At 35.1% G+C, this 26,030-nt stretch overlaps 2 protein-coding genes across 4 annotated transcripts in view; one reads left to right on the forward strand and one right to left on the reverse strand.

Moving 5' to 3' along the window:
* LOC149772902 (60S ribosomal export protein NMD3-like) overlaps nt 1-5,544 on the forward strand; it is a 71,773-nt gene extending 66,229 nt beyond the window's left edge. Inside the window, exon 15 of the mRNA XM_089947104.1 lies at nt 166-5,544. Within this exon, the coding sequence (XP_089803230.1) occupies nt 166-302 (137 nt within the window). The 3' untranslated portion in view covers nt 303-5,544. The remainder of the gene's footprint in view (nt 1-165) is intronic.
* Nucleotides 5,545-11,230: 5,686 nt separating this feature from the next.
* Nucleotides 11,231-26,030, reverse strand: part of LOC149772903 (mitochondrial fission factor-like) — a 28,194-nt gene continuing 13,394 nt past the window's right edge. For all 3 annotated transcript variants that reach the window (XM_089947109.1, XM_089947110.1, XM_089947108.1), the window contains exons 2-4: nt 23,600-23,825; nt 18,512-18,710; nt 11,231-13,373 (exon numbers count right to left, since the gene is read on the reverse strand). In XM_089947109.1, coding sequence (XP_089803235.1) covers nt 13,139-13,373; nt 18,512-18,710; nt 23,600-23,720 — 555 coding nt within the window. In that variant the 5' untranslated portion in view covers nt 23,721-23,825 and the 3' untranslated portion in view covers nt 11,231-13,138. The remainder of the gene's footprint in view (nt 13,374-18,511; nt 18,711-23,599; nt 23,826-26,030) is intronic.

Consider the following 26,030-nt stretch of genomic DNA (forward strand, 5'->3'; position numbering starts at 1 on the left):
ATGGAGGAACCCATTTGGTATGAATGTATTTTTTAACAACCTACCAGACTTTTACATACTTTACAAAGTGTCAACAATATAAATAAATAAAGAATAAATGTGGATATTTTGTTCCTGCTGACTGACCACTGACCACTGTAGTTCTCATGCTATTATTCTTGGCAGATAAAAACAAAATCCCCGTGGACACAGATGACCTTGATGATGGTGGAGCTCCTCAGATTAGCCTGCAGGAAATGTTAGAGGATCTGGACATCAGTACAGACGCCACCGGGGAAGACGGAGCAACCATGATGGAATAAGCACATAGGGCATGTGGCACAGTGACATTGAAGACGAAGTTTAGATCTGGAATTATTTACAGATTGAAATTTCATCAGATTACAAAAAGACTTCCATATTTTGGTCTTGGGGCAGGCAATATATATTTTCCACTTTAGTGGTAGTTTTGACATCATCAGCAGTGTTACGGTCTTGTGGTTGCATTTTTTGGAAGCTATATTATCTTCCACAGAAGTTTCATATCTCTGTCTTTACCTGGGTAATTTGAAAGTTACATCTTACTTGCCATATTTCATGTATTATTTCATACAAAAAAAATTATTCTTTTCAGAGTACAAAAGATTGTATGTAAAAACATTGTTTTTTAACACTGACTGTTTACAAAAAATAATCAGTTTGGACATGAACAAGGTTTATGTTACACACGATGCTTGGCAACCTTGCAGCACTGACATAAAAAATAAGCATAATATTACTGAATTACAGTTTTGTTTTTTATGTACCTAAATACATTATAAATTAATGTGTATAAGAGTAAGAGTAGTATCATCATTGTGTGTAATTATGTCCATGGTAACTATATTTTTCAAACAGTATTTGTTATAGTGAGCAAATTTATGATGAGCCAGGTCCTCCTTTGAAAGGGGTTTGAAAAAGTTTAATAATGAAGACATCTCCAAGTCACAACAGTCCAAGATCTTTGAAGTATGTTACCTATATATGAATCAAACTCACCGAGTCAGTGACTTTGGCATTTATGATTAAAACTAGCTTGGGTTTTATAGTTTTTAATGCATTACTATATTGAAACAATAAGAATAATTGCCCAGTGGTCTGTGGTCTTCACTTTATCCTGTACTGAGATATTTTTACAGGGTAAGAAAACATTGAACTCATTTTCAGATGTGCATGGTTCTTTGATACACAGACCGATTTAATAAAGAACACTCATTAATGATGTTGTCAAGCTGTTAATGAAGAACAGTATATATTGTAATGACACAACTGATCAAATGCATCAATCATTATATTTTCTCAGTGATAAAAAGACAAAGAAGTGAGATTCGATGAATGCAAATAGATTCTCAGCTAACAAAACAGTTGCCCATTCCTTGTCAGCTGATCAAAGGGCTTTCTGCACATTTGTAAATGATGAATATTTCTTGATTTCCTGTTTGATTTATTGGAACCTCAGTTAAACATTTACACAAAGTTAACATAATTCAGGTTGCTTTTTCATTGAGGAAACATTTATATTGTTCAAATGGGATTATATGAAATCAGCAGACAATACATTGGTTGTTTTGTGTATATAAATGATGCATCATTATTTTTTGAAGCTGTTTGAACTGTGAACTTTATCTTGATGCAAATAAAAAACATAAAATAAGTAGTGAAATACAATAATAAAAGAAAAGATCAATGACCTTTCTGCATGATTATAAATGATGACTATTATATTTTGTTAATCTCCTGTTTCACTAATTGATGCCTCAGTTAAGAACTTGCCCAAAGTTAGCCACTATTCAAAACTTGCTTGTCTTAAAGTCTTTTGTTGATTTTACCTTTCTTTCTGAAAGGAGCTTTTTAGATGATCTGTTCTCAGATCATAATCTGACCAAATCATGTTTTTCATTATCCAGTGAATAAGATGAAACTTTCATTTCCACCAGTAGATAGATAAAATGAACATACATTAAGCTGCCTTGTATATCTTTTGTATGATATGTGCATGTCCCTTCAGTTTGAACCTTTCTATTTTCACACATTTCTTCTATTGATCCCCACTTCTTGCAGATACTTATCTGCTGCAATAGATGGACAGTGACCTAAAATGCAACCGATGCAGTGACCCATATTAAAATTAGTTACTTATTATTATTTATACCTATCAGTTTGGATTTAAATCAAATATACACGACTGAGCCCTATACCACGTTTTTTTGAAGACTCAGTATAACATAATTATGGATGTCTTGAGCTTTCTTATGAAGCATTTCCAGCTCTTTGTAATGCCTTTATGCCATTTTGTAATGTTGTGTTTTCATTGCTCTTTTTATACATACTTTGATAGAAGGGGTAAAACATTTTCCAGATGCTTGCTAATGACATTTAAAGAAAAAGGTTTAACCACCAAAAGAGTTTTGATCACTGTTTGAAATGAAGGAAAGGAATAGAACTATAGCATTAATGTTCTTTCTGTTAAGAAGGCAATAGGGGCTGTCCATTTAGTAGTTATGCTTGGAGGGGGAGGGGGGGTTAACCCAAATGCATACGCTTGCATATGGGGGGAGGGGTTACTCATAATGTATGTGTGCATATGAAATGGAGTGAGTGGGTGAAACCTCGATAATAATGTTTCTAATATGTAACCTGTTCAACTGGGTTCAGTAAGCATTTGAATTTTAGCAGACACTAGACATACTTTTTAAAGTTGCAGCTTATTTCTTTGATGCAGCCAGACATTCAGTATTGGTGGACTATGTTTTATTAAACATGTTAATATTATTAATCCTTGATTGTTTTTGTGTGGATTAAATAAAAGCCGTTCTACTGATTTCAGTGTGTGTGTGTGTGTGTGTGTGTGTGTATGAAGTGTACTTTGGGGGGTGAAAATACACGTGTACAGGGCGGAGGGGTCCATCTTTGCTCGATTCTTGCGTATGTTTCAAATGGATGGCCCCATACCGTTTGTTAAAAACAATTGTATTGTTAATATGATGCTGTTGTAAATTAGTTTAATTTGATATAATACGGTTGCTTGTAATTTACAGCAGAAAATTAACTATATCATATTGTGATTAATTTGTATATCACTGTATAGTTTTGATGATGATGCAACTTCTCATAAACTGCAGGCATTAGAATGATTCATGTAGAATATTAAAACAAATTATGTGAAGTTAATGAAGAGAAGGGAAAAATGAAGTTTGTTGGATGTCAAAGATGGGTTTTACAGGTTGTTGGTGAAAGATATGTAATATTGGAACCTATTAAAAATTACATAGTTATATTATTTCAAAAGAATACTGCAAATAATAGTTTAATTTCAATTGTATCTTGCATAAGCAGGTAATGTTTGTAGACTTTGACAAAATAAATGTCTCTTGCTCAGGACACCTCTCTTTCTCTCACTTTTATGCCCCATGGAATAAAAATGGATTACAAAATACCCTTTTTCAATAATGTAATATGTTTGGTAGTCATAATGTTAACAGCATAAGATGTTATGAAGTAAATCAATACATATTAATCCACATGGACCAAAAAGTACAACTTTGTATGACTGGTGCATGTATGTACATGGTACTAGAATCACATCTCCAACCAAAGTTGCCTGTAAATAATGAAGGAAATAAAAAAGGTCACCACTTGTATTTGTTGTTTTCTTAACTTTGCAATAATAAAAATATAAACCAACATTTCAGCTGAAAACTTAGAAGTGATTTTATATTGAGTTGTGCCTTTCAAATGAACCTTTTTTAAGCCCTCGTTGCTAGCATGAAGGTCATTTTGGTCCTACACCCATCCATTGCAAAAAGCTTGTTAGCAATACCATCAACAACCAGTCACAGTCATATGATTTGAGGTGACCCTTACTTTAGACTTTTGGAATAATATATGACAAATGATGATAATTGCAGTCAAATCCAGATCTTGGCTTGCCCAGTTTTGATGTAGCTTCAGGTTGCATATTTGATTTGGGGCCCCTTGTGGTCTAAAGCGTTATCCATTATGGATCACTGCCATCTCACCTCTGTCTTCGTGGGTTCGAGTCGAGTATTTGGCTAATGTGGGTATGTGAGAAAGCTCGCCAGTAGCTTCTCGTCGGTCGGTGGTTCTTTTCCGGTGTTTTCCTGGGTTCTTCCTCCACCATTAATACTGGCCGCCATGTATGGCCTATCTTGTGCTGAAAAATGGCGTTAAGCCCTACAACAACAACAACAACATATTTGATTTAGTGGGCTTGATCAGGGAAACAGACTGACATCGCAGGAACTGCTCAAACACTTTAATCTACACATGTGTATCATGTAAAATATCTCAAAACTACACAAAGACAACAATTATGTTTGTTAGCCATCATGACATGTCTCATGGCAGGAGGATCGATTGCCATTGTCACGTGAAATCAAAACAGAATATAACATGGGTTGAGACGCCTATTAAGATGACATTAAGCTCCATGAGGTTTCGAACTGCAGTTTTTGGAACTACACTGGAGGTAAAAAGGACTATTTGTATTGTGCATGATTTTTAGTTGAAAATAATATAAAAATGCACTGTGAACTATTTGAATGCTCTATTCCCAGTCAATAATAGCAGTAAATGATATTTTGTTTCACCTTACTGAAAATAGTCAAACTTAGGAAAACTATTAACTGTCAGCATAATGCAATTTTGCAAGCATGTATGTCCGGATAATGTGCGAATGACCTGACTACAGTTTTAGGCCATTTCTGAAATTGGTCCTAAATTGAACACATTTCTGAAATTGGTCCTAATTGAACACGTTTCTGAAATTGGTCCTAATTGAACACATTTTTAAACTTTTGTGGCTTTTACAAGTATGTAAATGCCACTTGAAAAACACAAACAAAATTTAGGTCTAGTCTTTGTGTGCATCTGACCATAATTACTTGCTTACAAGTTTATTACAACTGCAGACTGTAGACTAGATATGCCATCACATAATGCACCAGCAAATCAGGGTCTATGTAGTAGTCAGTTGATCTCAACTAATAAGGGGGTATATAATTGGTACATGAACTAATTAGATTTTAAAGAAACAATTTGGGTCAAGGGGTGGGGGCCTTTTTTTCTCGTGAATATTATACAATTATTATAGGTATGTTCGCGTTGCATTTATTTTCAGATGATGCTTATTCTCAGTTATCTCCCTTGCTTCTCTGCTGTGTTGCTTTTACTTGGTGATGGTGAGGGGCAGGTGTATTCCATGGCTGGTAAAGGAGGCAGTATTTGTCTTTTTAGTAACAAATCTGTATCTGTTTAATAAGAAATCAGTGACCTTGTAAAATCAAGTTGTAATTCTACTGGTCTTGGACCAGAAGAGCTTATAAGATGGTGTCTGTCCTTGAGCCAAAGTTTGTTTTCAGTACTCCTCAACTACTTGAAGGATTGTAACATACATGCCAACCATTACTTATTTTTTCAGCAAATTACGTTTTCTGCGAGACTGCATTTGGATTTTACTTTCTTGTTATATTAAATGCTAAAATATAAATAAAGCAATAAAAAGTTTTTTCTCATTTTATTTCTTTAATTCCACTGTTATAAATTTGAGAATATTCCTAAAAAGGTGACTGCTGTGTAAGAATAGCATAAAGAAGACTTTCCTTACTTGCTATTTATAGCCACTGTATATGACCCCATTTCCAATAAAACAGACAGGATTCTTCAAAAGTACACTTTGCCTAACATTCATTTTATCGATAATCTAGTTAGGTAGTGAACCAGGGGTGTGGTTGTGTGTGTTTGACAATTGAACTCTACATACACATTCATTCTAAGGTCTAGCTGGTTGTAAAATAAAGTGATGTTACCCTGACATTCAGTATGCATGCCACAATACCCATTTTAAATATTGTTTTTGCTACTCTTTCTAAATGGCGAGTTATTTAAAACAAAAAAACGTTTTTCACCAGAAGACTTGCTGTGATGTCAGTTTGATCCTAAACGAAAACAGTGCTATTTAGACAGCTAATAAAACCTGGTTATTCCTACTCCTCCTGAGTAAATGGTCATGTCAACATGATCTTATCTGAATGGATGGTCATAGCAACATGGTTTTAACTGAATAGATGGTCATATCTACATGGTTTTAACTGAATGGATGGTCATAGCAACATGGTTTTAACTGAATGAAAAGTCATATTAACATGGTTTTAACTGAATGGATGGTCCTATTAACATGGTTTTAACTGAATGGATGGTCATAGCAACATAGTTTGAACAGAATGGATGATCATATCAACATGGTTTTAACTGAATGGATGGTCATAGCAACATGGTTTTATCTGAATGGATGGTCATATTAACATGGTTTTAACTGAATGGATGGTCATGTCAACATGATTTTAACTGAATGGATGGTCATGGCAACATAGTTTTAACAGAATGGATGGTAATAGCAACATGGTTTTAACTGAATGGATGGTCATATTAACATGGTTTTAACTGAATGGATGGTCATATTAACATGGTCTTACCTGAATGGATGGTCATGTCAACATGATTTTAACAATGGATGGTCATAGCAACATGGTTTTAACTGAATGGATGGTCATATTAACATGGCTTTAACTGAATGGATGGTCATGTCAACATGATTCTTACTGAATGGATGGTCACAGCAACATGGTTTTAACTGAATGGAAGGTCATAACAACATGATTTTAACTGCATGGATGGTCATATTAACATGGTTTTAACTCGATGGATGGTCACAGCAACATGGTTTTAACAGAATGGATGGTCATAACATGATTTTAACTGAATGGATGGTCATATTAATATGGTTTCAACTGAATGGATGGTCATATCAACATGGTTTTAACGGGATGGATGGTCATAGCAACATAATTTTAACGGAATGGTTGGTCATATCAACATGGTTTTAACTGAATGGATGATCATAGCAACATGGTTTTAAGTGAATGGATGATCATATCAACATGGTTTTAACTGAATGTATGGCCATATCAGCATGATTTTAACTGAATGATGCTGATCTAGATCCCTATGGCATCCATCTAGAAAATCTTGTTTTTGGATAAATGAAAGGATCTGATTTGCTTTAGAAGATATATAGTATGAAGCATCATGGTAATTTATATAATTCCTAATTCTATTGTCAGGCACATATCATGGTCTGTAATTATAATTCTATGTTACTTGCTTTCAAACTTACATGAACTGGTTTCTGGGGAAATGCAATAGTGTGCTTGACTTGGTTTGTAATTATTCATGAAAACATTCCTAAACTCTTCCAAAATGTCATGCATCATTAAAATATCTTTTGCTAAGTAGTTGGTGCCATGGTTACTTGCAACAGTACAGGAGGATCAACTTGAATTGGCTACCATGGTGGGAAACTGAGGAACTCAGAGGGATGTTGTTATTGGTTTGGCCCCATTCCCTGAATACACAATTTTCCCTCATAAGCCGTCAGAGTGGAGGACCTTCTTAACTCCAGAGATTCTCTTCACAAGGGTTTAAATTGCTCATTTTGCAAAGCTGTCTGGACAAAAGCCATGTGTGAAGAAGATAGTCCAAGCAGGAGAGGAACTATGACTGCTTGAGAGGATTCGGCTTGGCCAGAATCTTCCTGGGTATATCCGTTGTTACATCTAGTAGATCTGTGACCCAGAACTTGTCAGATCTGAGTGGCTATCAGAATCATTTTACAGTTGTGACCCCATAACTTCAGGATTATTTTCGGTACCAAGAACCTGGGAGGGTGGACAGAGGCCCAGCCCAGCACCTTTCCCAGCTGATTGATGGTGTGTCCATGGCCCCAGCGGCTGGGTATGGAATTTGGGAGATGATGGTTGAAAACTTCCACCTTGTTGCATGGTGATGTTATCAAGCTGAAAATTACACCATTATTGAAGATTCTGCAGAAAAGGATCTTGGAACAATGGTGTCTAAAGAACCTCCAGAACTTAGAGATAAACTGCCAGAGAGAGAACCTGCAGAAACTAAAGATAAACCCCCAGACAATTCAGATGATGACCCAGGCAGACAGGCATTGAATACCTTTTAGGAGTACAATGAGTCTTCAAAGGGTGTTCATAATGATGATTCCACACTAAAGTCAAATCAAACTCCGAACTCAGGGATATGAAGTAGCTCAAAGAAATTTATTAAATGTGCATCTTTAAATGTTTGCGATCTGAACATAGATGCTTTTACCCTGATTTTTGTGAACTCATCCAGAAGTGTATTATTTTTTTGTTTGTGAAACAGCTAGATAATTTTGATACTGATTGGTCTAAAATCGAAAGCCAATAAGACATGATCCCTCCTGACGTACACTTATTCCTGTGTCAGTGGCATAGCCACAGTTGGCTGATGACAGCGGTCCCTCTGGAGAAGTCCTACATGTCAGTACATACAGTTTGGGTTCCCAGCTGTTGCCAGACTTCGCTACAGCCAGCGGCACATGGATGCCAGGAAATCTGCCTCACAACATTAACTGTCTTGAAATGAAGGCTGTCATCAATTCCAAAAGGATCGCCTCTGAAGAAAAACAGTCCTCATTATGTCAGACAACTCTGTAATGGTGAGCTGCCTCCTAAGATATGGGTCACCGAATCACCTGATCTGTGTGTTCTGATTTGGCTGGCTAGCTGGATTTTTCAGTTATATCTCTATCATAATAAGATGTTACTGAAGGTGCAGCTAGATAGATGGTCCTATCAAATAGACCCCGATATATGGTATCCAGCTGGACCAGACAATCAATCATCTCCAAATTGGGATGGGCCAGGATGCCTTTGCACAGCAAAGACATCCAGTGTTGCATCCAATGGATCCAGTAAAAAACCCATGTGTCCTGACTTACAGACCCTAAGGCCATGTTCAGACATGCATGTGGACTTAAGCCCACTGGGCTGTCTAAAGTTGGGGAAACATTCCCCCAAAACATAAGAAAATCCCAAAGAAGGGAAAAACAAACATTTGTCCAAAAGTTGCAACTGCATTGTCTTCTGCACCAGAAGATGAATCTGTTCAAAAGTATAATGTTGTTGACCTGATGAGCAATTTTTTGCTCATTTCTAATAGTATCACTATAGTTGTTTGACAATGTAGTTTAGGTGGGCGAGGACCTCAGTAGCATCCTCTACAAGATTTGCACGAGATGTAGATTTTGGATGAAGGCTTAAAACACACCCTTTCTCCATGTGAAGTTTAGTTTATTTATCCTTCCCTTTAGCTGCTTTTTGCATCACTACTAACCAGACGTCCTTAGACCATGACTCACACATGCTGCATGGCAGAGAAGTTCATTTAGTGCAGCCCAGGCATGTCTCACGAGTGTCTTCTTTAGCCTTAAACTTCTTACACTTTGTACATTTGGTCTCCATTATGACTGTTGTTATGTATATTTATATCGCCTTTAACTTCTGGTCCAAGTTTGGGGTTATTTCCAAATGAATCAATAATTCATGTGGGTTCTTTATGATGTAGGGATGTATTGTGAAATGTCGCATGTAAAGTACTGCACCATATATCAAGCAGGAAAATATTGTGATGTAGTGTCTTAGAGTGTGCATAAGGTAGTCAAAGTGGACAATTAATTCATTCGTATTTTCTATGTTCTTGTTTTAAAGTCAGTCTGCAGATGTATTTAATGTTGTGTTTACATATAATTTGAGAGGACTCATTTGTTTAGATCATTCATTGGCATTACAAAATGATCATTGACTTTGGACTAAAACATGATTCTGGGATTATTGTGAAATTATTTCAAAGGAGTTTTGGATCATGCCATTGCAATATGTCAAATCTGTCGGTAGTGTAGCATATTCAAGGATATTGATACATCAGCACATTTGAGGCCTGGCATTAGTTTGGAAAAATCTTTTCTCCTAAACTTGCAGTAGAACTTTTGGGCTTATTTTGGATTTAATTCACTATAATGTCAATTCATTGAGAAAATTTCATTTTTTAACTTGGCTTATCTTCTTTCGGTTACTAAGTTTAAGACCATAGAGTCATAACAGTGAAATTACACAAAAATACAGCAAAAGTAACACAAAATAGCATAAATAGCAATTCAATGTCTATATAATATGCTATCACACCCATTACTACAGGGTAAAGGGGAATATTTTTACACTGACACTAAATTATGAATGACAGTAACAAGTGTTCAACAATAGTTTGGTCACCATTCTGGTATAGTTAGTCTTAAAAGACTAAGTCCATAATTGAAAAATTGATCCAAAATTCAGTAGAAAATATTAAGCTAATGTACAACACATTAGTAGTAATGATCAAACTACACAATAACTCCTAATTCGGCAGTGGCTGCTGCTAATTTTTTCAGAAATGTTGGTAGGTAATACTGTGCTTGTGCAACAAGACAGCTTAGTCAAAAACGTAGCAAAACCTGACAGTGGCAAGGGGAGGTTACACCCTGTTGCCCTTTTTAGATATGAAATAGATGAAAAAGATTTTTTTCTTGTCGTTTTAGTAAGGCTGAATTCTGGAGGTATATCCTAATGAGAATGTGATTGGGGAAATGAAGCCTCTATGGTGTTAAAATACAACTGTTGACACTCAGACAGTCAACAGCTGATGTATTAATGATGCCGGTCATGCCATAAACTCACTTCACCTGTGGCCAGGTGAGCTCAGAACCTAACCTGTAATGTCCCATCATTATTTATCTCTCAAATGCCATACTTATCTTTTGATGCAGTGAAAATATGTATAAGGATGCATCAGATACTATCATAATTGAAACTATATGAAAACTGCACATCTATCCACCAATCTGTCCATATTGGATGCCCCAATCATGCAGCATCACAGACTTTTATAAGACTGGGATATCCCAATCATGCAGTACCAATGACTTTTATAAGACTGGGATATCCCAATCATGCAGTACCAATGACTTTTATAAGACTGGGATATCCCAATCATGCAGTATCACTGAATTTTATAAGACTGGGATATCCCAATCATGCAGTACCAATGACTTTTATAAGACTGGAATATCCCACTCATGCAGTATCACTGACTTTTATAAGACTGGGATATCCCAATCATGCTGCATCACTGACTTTAAGACTTTGGGATGATTATGCCCCAATCATGCAGTACCAATGACTTTTAATAGACTGGGATATCCCAATCATGCATTATAATGACCTTTATAAGACATTTGTTTTGAAGCAGATTTTAACATAGGAACTCTTTTTTAAAACATTTTATTTCTTCCTGTAAATTTAATAATATGATCAAATGCATCTTCTACAAAAGAATCCTTAATTACACTTTCTTATCTACTCTAACTGTGCTAATTATAATTGTGTCACAGGTAACCCATCTATTAGCTATCTGGATGAACAAATTATAGACATACAAACCCAATTATTATGTATAAAAATGTTGACAACTAAAAACTGGAAATAATGTTAATGTAGACTGCTACACAGATCCTACCAATTTCAAACATCTGTATATAAGTAATAATATATTCTATACAGCAGATGTAATATACACATCATTGCACCTAAAATACTAAATGAATATACATAATTTAAAATCTCTACAAGAAACAAAAGGACTTCATAGGAATATTAATTAACAGCATGTGTACATGATAGCAATTTGTATTATCAACATCACAATGAAATTCTCCTAGAGAATTAATACAGATGGCTCCCTTCATGACAGATATAATAATAAAGTAAGCTGATAGATAAAAGACAAGTTACCAGCTTGTAAATATAAGACCCCTGACATGTTTCAAACACACTGTCCCATCAAGGAGTAGAAAATTCCAATCTGCCTGAATTGCAGTAAGCTCTAAGTCTGTAATACATAGGGAAGTTGGCTAAATCAACTACTTTTTCAAGTTCTTCCATATGAGACAACCTGTTACATCAACTACTTCTTATTTCAAGTTATTCCATATGAGACAACCTATTACATAAAAACACAATGAAAATCATGCACACCCAACACAAATATAACTTGGGTGATATCGACTTGTATAGATATTAAGCCCATACAATAATCTAGACATGAGACGCTGTCAAATTTTGAGATACAAATTAACAAAAGCTGGATGCATGTCATGCTAGAACTTTTTAAAAAAATTAATATACTTTGCAGGAGAATAATTAAAACAGCAATTTTTTTCTTCTTTTAAATAATTCCACATAATATCCAGGTTGATAAAACAAGTATAAGACAAGATCAAGGTCTTTTTGAAGACTCAATGACAGGGGTCTGTATAGAATGAAATGAAATAAGAAAGAACGTTAAGGATAATGGGTTATATGTTATTTCTGTTGTCAGGAATCCATCACAACATTGCAATGCTGGCATTTTTTTATATATACAAAAGATGACTGGTTTGTAATAATGTGCCTCTGTCTAAACATGGGTGTAATTTTACAAATATGTTTCTTCAGCTAATATGTGGATCTGACGTACTGAAAATATTAAAATAAAATGACAACAAATCAACATTTCTTGCAGAATTTTCATCCAATCTGGATGAAATTTACTGGTTCTGCTGCACACCCTTTTCACCTCCCCTGGCTATGTGTGGTCATGCTAAGTTGGGAGTCACAAATCTACTATGTTAGGTCTATCATTCTGAGCTTAAAACAAAAGACAGAGGACCAGTTTCATCAACACAAGTCTTAACAGTTAAGTTTAGAGTGAAGACATTTCAATGGTCAATATTAAGTCACTTAAATTTCAGCCAATCATATCACTGGAATCAAAACCTGAATTTAAGCTCAGCAGTTGAAATCTAAACCTGGACTGATTCTCTGCCACAGAACTTACATCTGGATCTAAATTTCAGCTAAGAATCCAGCAATCCAGTTGAAGTGTAAATCTTCAAATTGACCAATCAAATGACTTATGAAGTTGAAACCTGACTTGCTAAATCATATTCTGACTAGTATTGATCTTAAATTCTCAGAAAGGAATCAAGTTCATAAATGATCATGAATTATTGGTATTCATGCAAAAATTAAACTCATTTCACTGACATTATTAATGAAGTTGGTCTGCTGCAATTTATAGGACAAGTAGTTACTAATGCAAAACCTTGTTCTAGTTGTAATCTTCTGATTTTGTATCATTTGTTTTTGAACAAATATGAGAATAATTTTACGAGCATGTAACCAAACATGACTGTATACATAACCACCTCTCTCTGTGATCGTTTCTGATTTTCCTGCTCCATTACAGTGACCCGCCGGATCAATTTTGCAACCTGTGTGCGAATCTGTGTAGCCTCATCCTCCTCATTTAAAAGGAGCGTGTTAGCAGTTGATATTCCAGGCGTGTAGGGCTCTGGGTATGGGACGATACTGAAAGATAAGAGTAGGAGTTCATTTTAGAAGCGTACCTGCCCTATATTCTCACTTATAAGCCCAGTCCAGCTTCTAATAACATTGACCCTAATCTGACGCTACATCAGAGTCTGTGTTGTTTGTTCTACTGACTATTCTTAAACGTCATAGACCCAGATATGTTGGTACGTTATATGATAGCAGATCTGGGTCTATGCAGTTTATTGTTGGATTCAATCTGTGAGTACATATGGTATTAATGTAGAACAGAAGATTCCCATGTACCTTTTCAAAGCTGTGGCAATTTGATTAGCTGTGGTAAAACACAACACCTGAGATGACCTGAATGTGGGATTCCCATAGATCATCATCAGAAAATAAATTCCTTCCTATATTCAATTGTGATTTCCACTTCGTACAGACAAATCTAACATCAAATAATTGGACAGTTGTAAAGATCACCTCTTCATATAATCAAGCAATCACCTTAATTAATCAGTCAACCATGAAGATAACCAAACCAACTAATCAGGCAATTATGACAATCATCTCCTCAGGCAATCAAGAAGATCACCTAAACAAATAAATATAAAATCAAGAAGATCACCTCCTCAAATAATCAGGCAATCAAGATTACCTCCTCAATTAATCAGGCAATCATGAAGATCATCTCAAATTATCAGGCAATCAAGATGACCTCCTCAATTATTCAGGCAATCATGAAGATCATCTCAAATAATCAGGCAATCAAGAAGATCACCTCCTCAAATAATCAGGCAATCAAGAAGATCATCTCAAATAATCAGGCAATCAAGAAGATCACCTCCTCAAATAATCAGGCAATCAAGAAGATCATCTCAAATAATCAGGCAATCAAGAAGATCACAACAAATTATTAGGCAATCAAGAACACATCCTCAAATAATCAGGCAATCAAGAAGATCATCTCAAAAAATCAGGCAATCAAGAAGATCACAACAAATTATCAGGCAATCAAGAACACATCCTCAAATAATCAGGCAATCAAGAAGATCACCTCCTCAAATAATCAGGCAATCAAGAAGATCATCTCAAATAATCAGGCAATCAAGAAGATCACCTCCTCAAATAATCAGGCAATCAAGAAGATCATCTCAAATAATCAGGCAATCAAGAAGATCACCTCCTCAAATAATCAGGCAATCAAAAAGATCATCTCAAATAATCAGGCAATCAAGAAGATCACAACAAATTATCAGGCAATCAAGAACACATCCTCAAATAATCAGGCAATCAAGAAGATCACGTCCTCAAATAATCAGACAATCATGAAGATCATCTCAAATAATCAGGCAATCAAGAAGATCACAACAAATTATCAGGTAATCAAGAACACATCCTCAGATAATCAGGCAATCAAGAAGATCACCTAAAATTATCAGGCAATCAAGAAGATCACCTCAAATAAACAGGCAATCAAGAAGATCATCTCAAATAATCAGGCAATCAAGAAGATCACCTACTCAAATAATCAGGCAATCAAGAAGATCACAACAAATTATCAGGCAATCAAGAACACATCCTCAAATAATCAGGCAATCAAGAAGATCGTCTCAAATTATCAGGCAATCAAGATGACCTCAATTATTCAGGCAATCATGAAGATCATCTCAAATAATCAGGCAATCAAGAAGATCACCTCCTCAAATAATCAGGCAATCAAGAAGATCATCTCAAATAATCAGGCAATCAAGAAGATCACAACAAATTATCAGGCAATCAAGAAGATCACGTCCTCAAATAATCAGACAATCATGAAGATCATCTCAAATAATCAGGCAATCAAGAAGATCACAACAAATTATCAGGCAATCAAGAACACATCCTCAAATAATCAGGCAATCAAGAAGATCACCTAAAATTATCAGGCAATCAAGAAGATCACCTCAAATAATCAGGCAATCAAGAAGATCATCTCAAATAATCAGGCAATCAAGAAGATCACCTACTCAAATAATCAGGCAATCAAGAAGATCACCTAAAATTATCAGGCAATCAAGAAGATCACCTCAAATAATCAGGCAATCAAGAAGATCATCTCAAATAATCAGGCAATCATGATCACCTCAGATAATTAGGTAATAAAGAAAACCACCTCAGATAATCAGGTAATCAACAAGATCATGTCCTCAAATAATCAGGCAAACATGAAGATCACCTCAAATTATCAGGAAATCATGAAGATCACCTCAAATAATCAGGCAATCAAGAAGATCATCTCAAATAATCAGGCAATCATGATCACCTCACATAATTAGGTAATAAAGAAAATCACCTCAGATAATCAGGTAATCATGAAGATCACCTCAAATTATCAGGCAATCAAGAACACATCCTCAAATAATCAGGCAATCAAGAAGATCACCTAAAATTATCAGGCAATCAAGAAGATCACCTCAACTAATCAGGCAATCAAGAAGATCATCTCAAATAATCAGGCAATCATGATCACCTCAGATAATTAGGTAATAAAGAAAACCACCTCAGATAATCAGGTAATCAACAAGATCATGTCCTCAAATAATCAGGCAAACATGAAGATCACCTCAAATTATCAGGAAATCATGAAGATCACCTCAAATTATCAGGTAATCAAGATGAGCACCTCAAATAATCAGGCAATCATGGAGATCACCTCAAATAATTACCTTAATTCATCAAGTTATGTCACTTCAATGACCTTGTACCTTGATTTGTCAAGTTATGTCACTTCAATGACCATGTACCTTGATTTGTCACATTATGTCATTTCAATGATTTCATACTTTGATTTGTTGTCACTTCAAAAGATTTCATACCTTGATTTGTTAAGTTTTTACACTTCAAAAATCTGACACCAATACTTTTTAAGTTATGTCACTTCACTGACCTGATACCTAGATTCGTCAAGTTATGCCACTTCACTGACCTGATACCTTGATTCGTCAAGTTATGTCACTTCACTGACCTGATACCCTGATTTGTCAAGTTATGTCACTTCACTGACCTGATACCTTGATTCGTCAAGTTATGCCACTTCACTGACCTGATACCTTGATTTGTCAAGTTATGTCACTATATTATCTGACACGTACATCAACAGCTTACTGAACCTAAGCTATCTGTATGTCAGTGTTAATTCATTACTGATATGTGAAAAAGGCCAATTCTTTTATAAAGTATCTCACTTTTCATATAATGATGCACTTTTAGCATCAAATTTGTAAGGAGTTTGTGTGACAAAGGTATAAACCATAATCATATTTGAATGCAAATATCGATATTTGTTGAACAGGACAGTGTAGAAATTGCACATAAGTAGAAATCTAGGCCAAAAAATTATCCTTATTCAACATAAATGTCTTTTAAAATAGTCAACTATGTCTCAAACTGCTTGCTACTTTCCTGTATAAATTTACCTATACAATGAACTTTGAAATTTAAAAAAATTGCATTATTTACTTATATTTAAATTCTCATAAAGAAGAAAAATGAATATCTATATTTTATTGTTTTTTAATTTTATTAAAGTGCTTTTTGAAAAAATATAATTTAAATATAAAAAATGGAGATCAAATCTTGTGTTATGTATTTCACAGTTAAATTTCAGCATTTTCAAACAGCCTAAGCTTAGCTGGAATATAAACCCAGCAAGTATATAATATTGTAAAATATTTAGGTAGAGTGATGATGATATATGGACTCGCAAAGTTTGAACAAATTGAATGCAAGTGTCCATTATGGGGGTCAGTACTTAACACTTGAGTTAATCTATGCTGTAGATGAGTGGACAGATGGACAGACGTAGTGCCACAAACATGCATGCTGAAGTGACCAACTCACTGACTTTTTGTCAAGGCAGGTGTAACTTCATCAATTACTTTACACTGTCACAAAAATAAGTCAAATGAACTTGCCAAATAAGCAAATTTGTGCACCCTATTGTGATACTGTTGTAGCCTATAGATTAAATAAAGTTCCTTAACTATCTGATGAAGTGTTTATAAGATGAAATGCAACATGCTTAAACATCTGATGAAGTGTGTATAAGATGAAATGCAACATGCTTAAACATCTGATGAAGTGTCTACAAGATGAAATGCAAAATGCCTAGGCATCTGATGAAGTGTCCTTAGGATGAAATGCAAAATGCCTAGGCATCTGATGAAGTGTCCTTAGGATGAAATGCAAAATGCCTAGGCATCTGATGAAGTGTCCTTAGGATGAAATGCAAAATGCCTAAGCATCTGATGAAGTGTCTATAGGATGAAATGCAATAAGCTTAAACATCTGATGAAGTGTCTATAAGATGAAATGCAAAATGCCTAAGCATCTGATGAAGTGTCTATAAAATGAAATGCAACATGCTTAAACATCTGATGAATTGTCTATAGGATGAAATGCAAAGTGCCTAAGCATCTGATGAAGTGTCTATAAGATGAAATGCAACATGCTTAATCATCTGATGAAGTGTCTATAAGATGAAATACAACATGCTTAAACATCTGATGAAGTGTTTATAAGATGAAATACAACATGCTTAAACATCTGATGAAGTGTCTATAAGATGAAATGCAAAATGCCTAAACATCTGATGAAGTGTCTATAGATGAGATGCAACAAGCTTAAACATCTGATGAAGTGTCTATAAGATGAAATGCAACATGCTTAAACATCTGATGAAGTGTCTATAGGATGAAATGCAAAATGCCTAAGCATCTGACGAAGTGTCTATAAGATGAAATGCCACATGCCTAAACATCTGATGAAGTGTTTATAGGATGAAATGCAATAAGTTTAAACATCTGATGAAGTGTCTATAGGATGAAATGCAACAAGCTTAATCATCTATAAGATGAAATGCAAAATGCCTAAACATCTGAAGTGTCTATTGATGAAATGCCACAAGCTTAAACATCTGATGAAGTGTCTATAAGATGAAATGCAACAAGCTTAATCGTCTGATGAAGTGTCTATAGGATGAAATGCAAAATGCCTAAGCATCTGATGAAGTGTCTATAAGATGAAATGCAAAATGCCTAAACATCTGATGAAGTGTCTATAGGATGAAATGCAACAAGCTTAATCATCTGATGAAGTGTCTATAGGATGAAATGCAAAATCCTTGTTACTCATACCCATTAGCAACAGGTCGTTGAACACTTGTTTGGACAGTTTCATGGTTTTCTTTATCTTCCACAAGTGGAAACCTCTCTTCAAGAGTTAAGGTTCTTGGTGGTGTAGTAAGTCCCACATAATTAGATCCTGTTGATTGGGGAAACTGCTCAAAGTCAAAGTGCTTCAATTCCTGCCTGGCAGCAACATGGGATCCATCATCTGTGGAGAATCATTTTGTTTGCATTAGAGATCAAAAGTACTGTCATGATTCACCCAATTGAGGGATGTTTTACATATGGTGTTTTGGGCATGGACTATAAACACAAAAAAGTTTTATTTTTAAACATGACACTACCTACAATCTCATGTACCTGATTTGTTCATGTGCAAAGTTTTTGATTTTACCAACTCTGCAATATTGTCACCTGTTTTATTTGTTCCTTATGTGAACACTCAAACATTATAGGCATTGTTTCCAAATAAGATCATGGTACTTGTTGAACATTCAGCCTGCCCCAAGTTTTTGGCAAACTGGAGTTGTACTAATCGAGATGTATGAGCACACCAAGCGTAGTAAAACCTACCTTGAGATACTACTCCTTCTGCCAACAAATAGTGGTCTCTTTAGACAGGTGGTCTCACAAAGCATTTATGTGCAGGATGGACACTTTGGAGGGTTGAAATTTGAACTGGGTTTAGGAAAGGAGCAATGCTCAAAACTACTGTAAATATATTTTATTTTTTACACAGTTCTTGTTAATGTACCACAATCACTCATCTCAATTTCATTGGAGTTGTATAAAATACACACTGATCATAACACTCACATTTTTATTTAAAGTTCACATGTAGTCTATTAGTACATGAACTGGAAAGTTAACTTGTGTAACTCTTACTTATTCTGTCCAAAACTGTAAAGTTAGTCATAATAATACATCTACTTACTTAATAAAGATGCATACAGCTAAGAACCAAAATCCAAGTCATCCATGAAATAAACAGTAAATGGGTCAACTTGCTAAACATGTATGTGACATATGACAAAAATTCTAACTGTGACACTTTAAATGTTGTGTGTGAGTTTCAATCACCTTTGGAAATTACCATAAAAAGGTAAAAGATATTGTACTGTATTGTAATAACCAACAAAAATAATAAATCTTTACAATAACTGAATAATTAACTCATCCATAAAATGCAAATAACTACGAGAAAAAGAAAAAAACAGCACATTAACTCTGGCCATTATGAAGTGTAAATCCACTGACAAATAACATTTTCAATACCCGGCATGCTACTTATGGTACAGTATGATCCTGCAATAGATTCCGATCATGTTACAGACCAAACTGTGTTATAACCAAGTCAGTTAGCTTAAGAAAATGTTGCACATACCAAAACAATGGCCAGGATGAGATGGGGGTAATAAAAGTGGGTGCAAAAATATGCTTTTCATCAAATGATGACAAACTAGTCTAAAATACGCTTGTATACTGATATCTTACATTTGTGTTGTACAATCCATGAATTCAGGTATAGATCACATGTTATAAAATTCGTGCATCAGTCAAATCCCATTAGAAAACACAAATAACACAAATACATGTACCAACAAAAAAAAAAACGATAGTCCTTCGTTTAATCTACATCTGATTCATATTATACAATTCACTATGATATTATCGCCAGTAGCAAATGGCTACAGTTGTCTTGCTTCAAAGGTAGTTAGCTATCTTTGAAGTTTCAGCAAAACTATTTTTTTCTTGGTCAAGTTGATTGTAGCAGTTACTGTTCCAGGGCCTCTGCTTGGCTTTGCATTTGTCTCCAAATGCAAAAGAATTTTTAAAGTGGTGCTATTATTTTACTCATTCGGGCCATTTAATACCCGTTTTCACCATCTGCGTAAGTCAGTGCATCATGTTGGTAGATGATGAATAAGATGTTATTCGAACATGATTGCAGCTAACTGCAAGCTGTCAGTCGGTTCTGAGAAGCAAGTAAATGTGATTATTGTAAATATCAGCGCATTTTAGCACCCAGCAGCCAGTCAAAGTCTTTGAACTTGCTGCCCAGCTATTGCATCGTGTTCTTTTGATGTACTCTTATAATTGCAACATGATAATCAGGTGGTTTGTCAGCCACTGAATTTTGTCATTGTAAATATCAGCACAAGTGGATCAACACATTTTCCCACTCAGAAGGTGGATAAAGCAAGTCTGGTGAAGTCTTTGAACTGTGCTGCCCATCTTCTACATGAGAACAGAGGGCTCCTGCCCAAGTGATTTTCTGCATTACACATTTTAAAAAACTGCAACCAAATATGTGTGAATGAGCATTTCCGAGACCTCTAAATGACATATTTTATGAATAACAGATGTGGATATGTCAACTAAATTCTAGTTTACTTCAGGATGGGAGATAATAAAAAAAAATTCATTTGGTTTTTAAAGGATCACATGTGAATTTTCACTGTAAATTCCAATGCAAACTAATTTCTGCAATTTATGATCATCAAATCAATCCTAAATAAATGACTACAACACATAAGACTTCTTTCTCTATCTTTCCACCTCCTTTCTGAGGGAAAAATTAACAAACAAGTTGATGCTTTATTTTGGTTCATAATGCCTTGCACTGAACCAAATTGGGGTGGGCGTAATTCTGACATGTCATGACATTAATGCAGAGTAAACTTAGCTTTTCTGACCTGTTTACGTGAAATAAGACTCCAAGGTTACTACATAACCCAAATCACCCCCTAGCATGGGCCCTGTATTTGGATTGTCCAACAATGTGCATTGTAAGAAAACTGAAAAGAAAGCACACAGCTCCCCATTTTCAAAGTGACATATTTCTTCCATGATATGAACAATTTCTTTCTTTACCTGTTTGGATATTTGACACTGGTAAAGATTCGTACACAGATTTTGTTCAAAAGAGAGTTTGAAATCTGTCTGCCAAAGATATGCTTGAAGTCATGCGGTCTGGAGGAAAATGACAAATGACCTATTTTTAACTACTTTACTTCTAATGAACCAAATCATGTGTTTTTATGACTTTCTATTTCATACTATTTTATACTGAAAATACAGTTTCAAAAACTTCAATGCATTCTAGTTTGTTGACTTGTGTCTTGTATATGTGTGTGTGGGATTTAGGCTTTTAACATACCTTTAAGAAAACATTCAGTCATACTGCTATAATGTTTGCAGTGTGGCAGATTACAGTGATGTCTAGCACTGGGGCATCATGCCACAGACATGCAGCATGATATCCCATGCCGTCACATTATTCTGACACCAGGTCGATCAATCCTAACACAAACCTCTTAATGCTGAACACCAAGCGAGGCAGCTGTTAGCACCATTTTTATAAATCTTTGGTATGACTTGGCCGGGATTCGAACCTGTGACCTTGGAAGTTCTAACCACAAGGCATCAGTACACATTACCATATTATGGTGTTAAACTAATGGTGCCATACAATCACAGGGCACCTTTACAAAACTAATGGTGCCATCTGATCACAGGGCACCTTTATTAAACTAATGGTGCCATATGATCACAAGGCACCTTTATAAAACTAATGGTGCCATCTGATCATAGGGCACCTTTATTAACTAACGGTGCCATATGATCACAGGGAACCTTTCTTAAACTAATGGTGCCATCTGATCATAAAGCACCTTTATTAACTAATGGTGCCATATGATCACAGGGCACCTTTATTAAACTAATGGTGCCATATGATCACAGGGCACCTTTATTAAACCAATAGTGCCATATGATCACAGGGAACCATTATTAAACTAATAGTGCCATATGATCACAGGGCACTTTTATTAAACTAACGGTCCCATATGATCACAGGGCACCATTATTAAACTAATGGTGCCATATGATCACAGGGCATCTTTATTAAACTAATGGTGCCATATGATCACAGGGCACCTTTATTAAACTAATGGTGCCATATGATCACAGGGCATCTTTATTAAACTAATGGTGCCATATGATCATAGGGCACCTTTATTAAACTAATGGTGCCATATGATCACAGGGCACCTTTATTCAAAGATACATGTGTTCCATATTAAGGAATCCATAACAATCTTTTTTGTTTGTACTTTTTACCAAGAAAACAACAACAGCAACTACTATTTAAAAAGGCAACTCCTCTAGAAAAATTATAAAACTAATTTGGGTTTGTAATACTGATGTTTTTTTAGTCTGCTATAAAAGAACAGATGAAAATAAACTGTAACAAAAATTATGGGTGACAAGGGTAAAGAGATTAGAAGCCAAAAGCCTATGTGTTAAGAATTCCTAAAAGCACATGTTTCAAAAGTTTATTTGTTTTATTGTTGAATCATTCCTGCTTTAATTTGTCACAGGCAGTGGTTCTTTTCCAGGCTGATCCATAATCAGATTTTCTCAGTATGCCAATAATTCACTCGTACAAGCTGACTATTGTTCATACTTACGAACTGAGATACTGATCTTGTAAAGGCAGAAATATAATGCAACTGTCCATTGAAGATGACATGATCATCAATGGTGGTATCTGTACAATCTTGATTTGAATGAAACAAAATTAGAAATAAAATTTGCAGCAAAATATTCTATATCTATCTAAACTGTATTTGTTCATATTACAGTTACAGTTATGTTTTCATTTATTGCAAATTTAATGCTGTCTTTTGCATTTTATGTACCTGTAATTCATTAATGCACACTTTTAATAAGAAATGATACAAAAGCTATAGTTCTCCCCCGTTAACACGTTCTAAAATGAAAACCAGATGTCAATAAATGAACTTCCATTTTATTACCAAACTACGAAATAATGGATGTAAATAAATGCAAAGTCTGAACGCATTCTCAAAACCATAAAGTACAAACAAGATCAAACACAAATGCAAATATAAATAGAACATAAATAAAAAGCTGATTTAGTAAAATTACCAATTTCATGGTATGTAAAACCTGCCTGTATGATTAAACTTGAAATGTGATACTACCATCAAGATCTTCAACATCTTTATGTCCACACTATTATAAAAAAACCATACTGGCATTCAAGCAGGACAAATTTTTCTAAAAACGTACTTGCTATAAAAATCCTGTCTGGGACTGTCATGTTGTATGCCTGTGGCTCGGTGGAACGCTGTCTTAACACAAATTCTACACTGTTGGCATCTACAGCTTCAATTTTATCTGGCACCTGCATCTTATTGCTGATATGAGATATGAATTCAGGGTCGTATGTTTTTGGTTGAATATCACTGTAGTCAGATGGGAGACTCTGTACTCTTATCTTTGTTGGTGTACTTTTCTGAAAATACAATACATACTTTAGCAACCAACAAACATTAACTCCATGTACAACAGCATAAACTTTGATGGCTCCCCATCACATATTCGCATACTTGTAACTTCAAACATTGATTAGACCATGACATATATGTCACACAAAAAAAAGCCTCCCCTCACTCTGAACACTTATGAATTGGGTTTTTAACATATCACACACACACACACATAAACTCTTTTATAATTTATAATGATTTTTAGCTGAAGAGTGTGAACAGGATTCAAACAAATTAGAAATGACAGTGAAAACGCATAAATAGTTTCAAAGTCTGAAACTTTTCTCCTCTGCACTGTTATTGGTACATATTTGAAATTATCAATCACTTCATACCGGTCCCTTAATCAGCTTATCATGTCATTTCAGTGACTGTTTTCTGACTTGAAAGTGCCAATGGTTGCATAAAGAACAATCTTTCAGCCTGGTATTCCAAAAGCAGACATGCATAATAAGACTGGTCTACACAGCAGTCAATCAAAATTAATTAAATTAATATTACTTTTTAAATTACAAGGGCAGCAGATAGCTGGCTACAATCTCCAAGTCTCTTCGCCACCTTCCCATGTCCTATAATATAAGTCATTGATACTTATGATCGGGAGGGTTGATATCTTACTAGTAGCAAACCAGCACTGTGTAGCATGTTGCAAGGTCAGATGACCACAAAGCTACAGTTAAAACTTTCCAGAACATGTCACATACTTGAAAGCTAATATTGTTTCTATTGTAATGCCTGGAAGGTTCGCTGATCCAAGGTTTCTTAACTTCAAGCAAAGGTTAATGAGCCTGTGCATTCATTACTCCACAAGTGTTTGACAATGAGGGGTTCATTTATCTGATGATGTGTTAGTCCCAAAATATTGAAAAAGGGTTAAAACAAGCATACAGGTTCACTGTTCCAAAAGCATTTAAAAAGGAAGCGTCTATTCGCGTAGCCGTCTGCATCTGGATAGACTATTCACATCAATGCTGTGTGCCCACAATTACAAAGACTATCCGCACTGTGATCAGTCAATGCATTAGGGCCAAGTCCAATACAGTCTGAATATTGTAAACTCAGCTAAACATGCCATACACCCATCAGCACCATTAAAGGGCTGGCAGCTGAATTATCAGACTACACAAAAACATAAAAAGCGGGAAGTTGTTCCATGGTGTCTATTTCATATTGTGGCCACGTAATAAATTTCCCTGTGAGTTGCTGCTGTTCACTAACAACTCACATTGCAACCATTTGGATTATAATAATTATGATAGAGTGAGCAAACAATTAGAGGCTTGTTTGCAATTTAGTTGTTTTCCCAAGAAATGAAATCTTGATACATTAATTTTACCTTAACAGTCCACAACTTTGTTTTCAATCAACAGTCATATCAGATTAAAGAAATATCATCTTCCAATTTATCAATCATTGTAGGGTGTAAATATGCTGACCTGCCATGCGTGAGATCCATAATCAAATCTCACTCTATGTTATTATATTTAGTTGTAGTGTTTTCTTTGTTATCATGAGGTAAAACAGAAACATGTTCCTCAGATTAACTGAGCAGTTGTATGTTTTGAGTGTATGCTTTGCTACCTTGAATTATGAAAGAATTATGTTGCTCAGACTTACTGTGCAAATTAATACAAAGCACTGCAGAGAATGAATTATAAACAGATGACAAAACAAATATACTTTCAGACTATTATTACTCCTTGGCTAGCCAACTCAATTGTGCATAAAAATGAAAAAAAAACTGGTCTGAATGAATATCCAAAAAGTTTACTGATTGCGTGACAATAATGACGTTTTCCACCCATGAGATTCACTAAATATTTATTCCAAAATACCAAGTTTTAACAACACTGACTTGCAAATATAGAATTAAAGGGAATCAGTTGAGGTATATGAACAGCTTGATGAAAATTATGGGAACCGTGTTTTCCGTTAAGGTGCAAAGCGGCCATGTGAACAGCCTAGGCCACTCAGTGGTTCCCTTTAGTCCTACTCAGTGGTTCCCTTTAGTCCTACAACATAAGACACTTCACCTGATATTTTTGTTCTGAGGATAATGAGTCTTACTGCCTAACTAACTGTGCTGCTTAGCATGTTTTGATGTCGACTAACATCATAACGAAAGTCACATTTTCAGAAATATCACACACAACTGGCAACCAATAATGATG

The sequence above is a fragment of the Sinohyriopsis cumingii genome, unplaced genomic scaffold, assembly GCF_028554795.1.
Source record: "Sinohyriopsis cumingii isolate HCF-2022 unplaced genomic scaffold, ASM2855479v2 utg000974l, whole genome shotgun sequence".
Classification (NCBI taxonomy): domain Eukaryota; kingdom Metazoa; phylum Mollusca; class Bivalvia; order Unionida; family Unionidae; genus Sinohyriopsis; species Sinohyriopsis cumingii.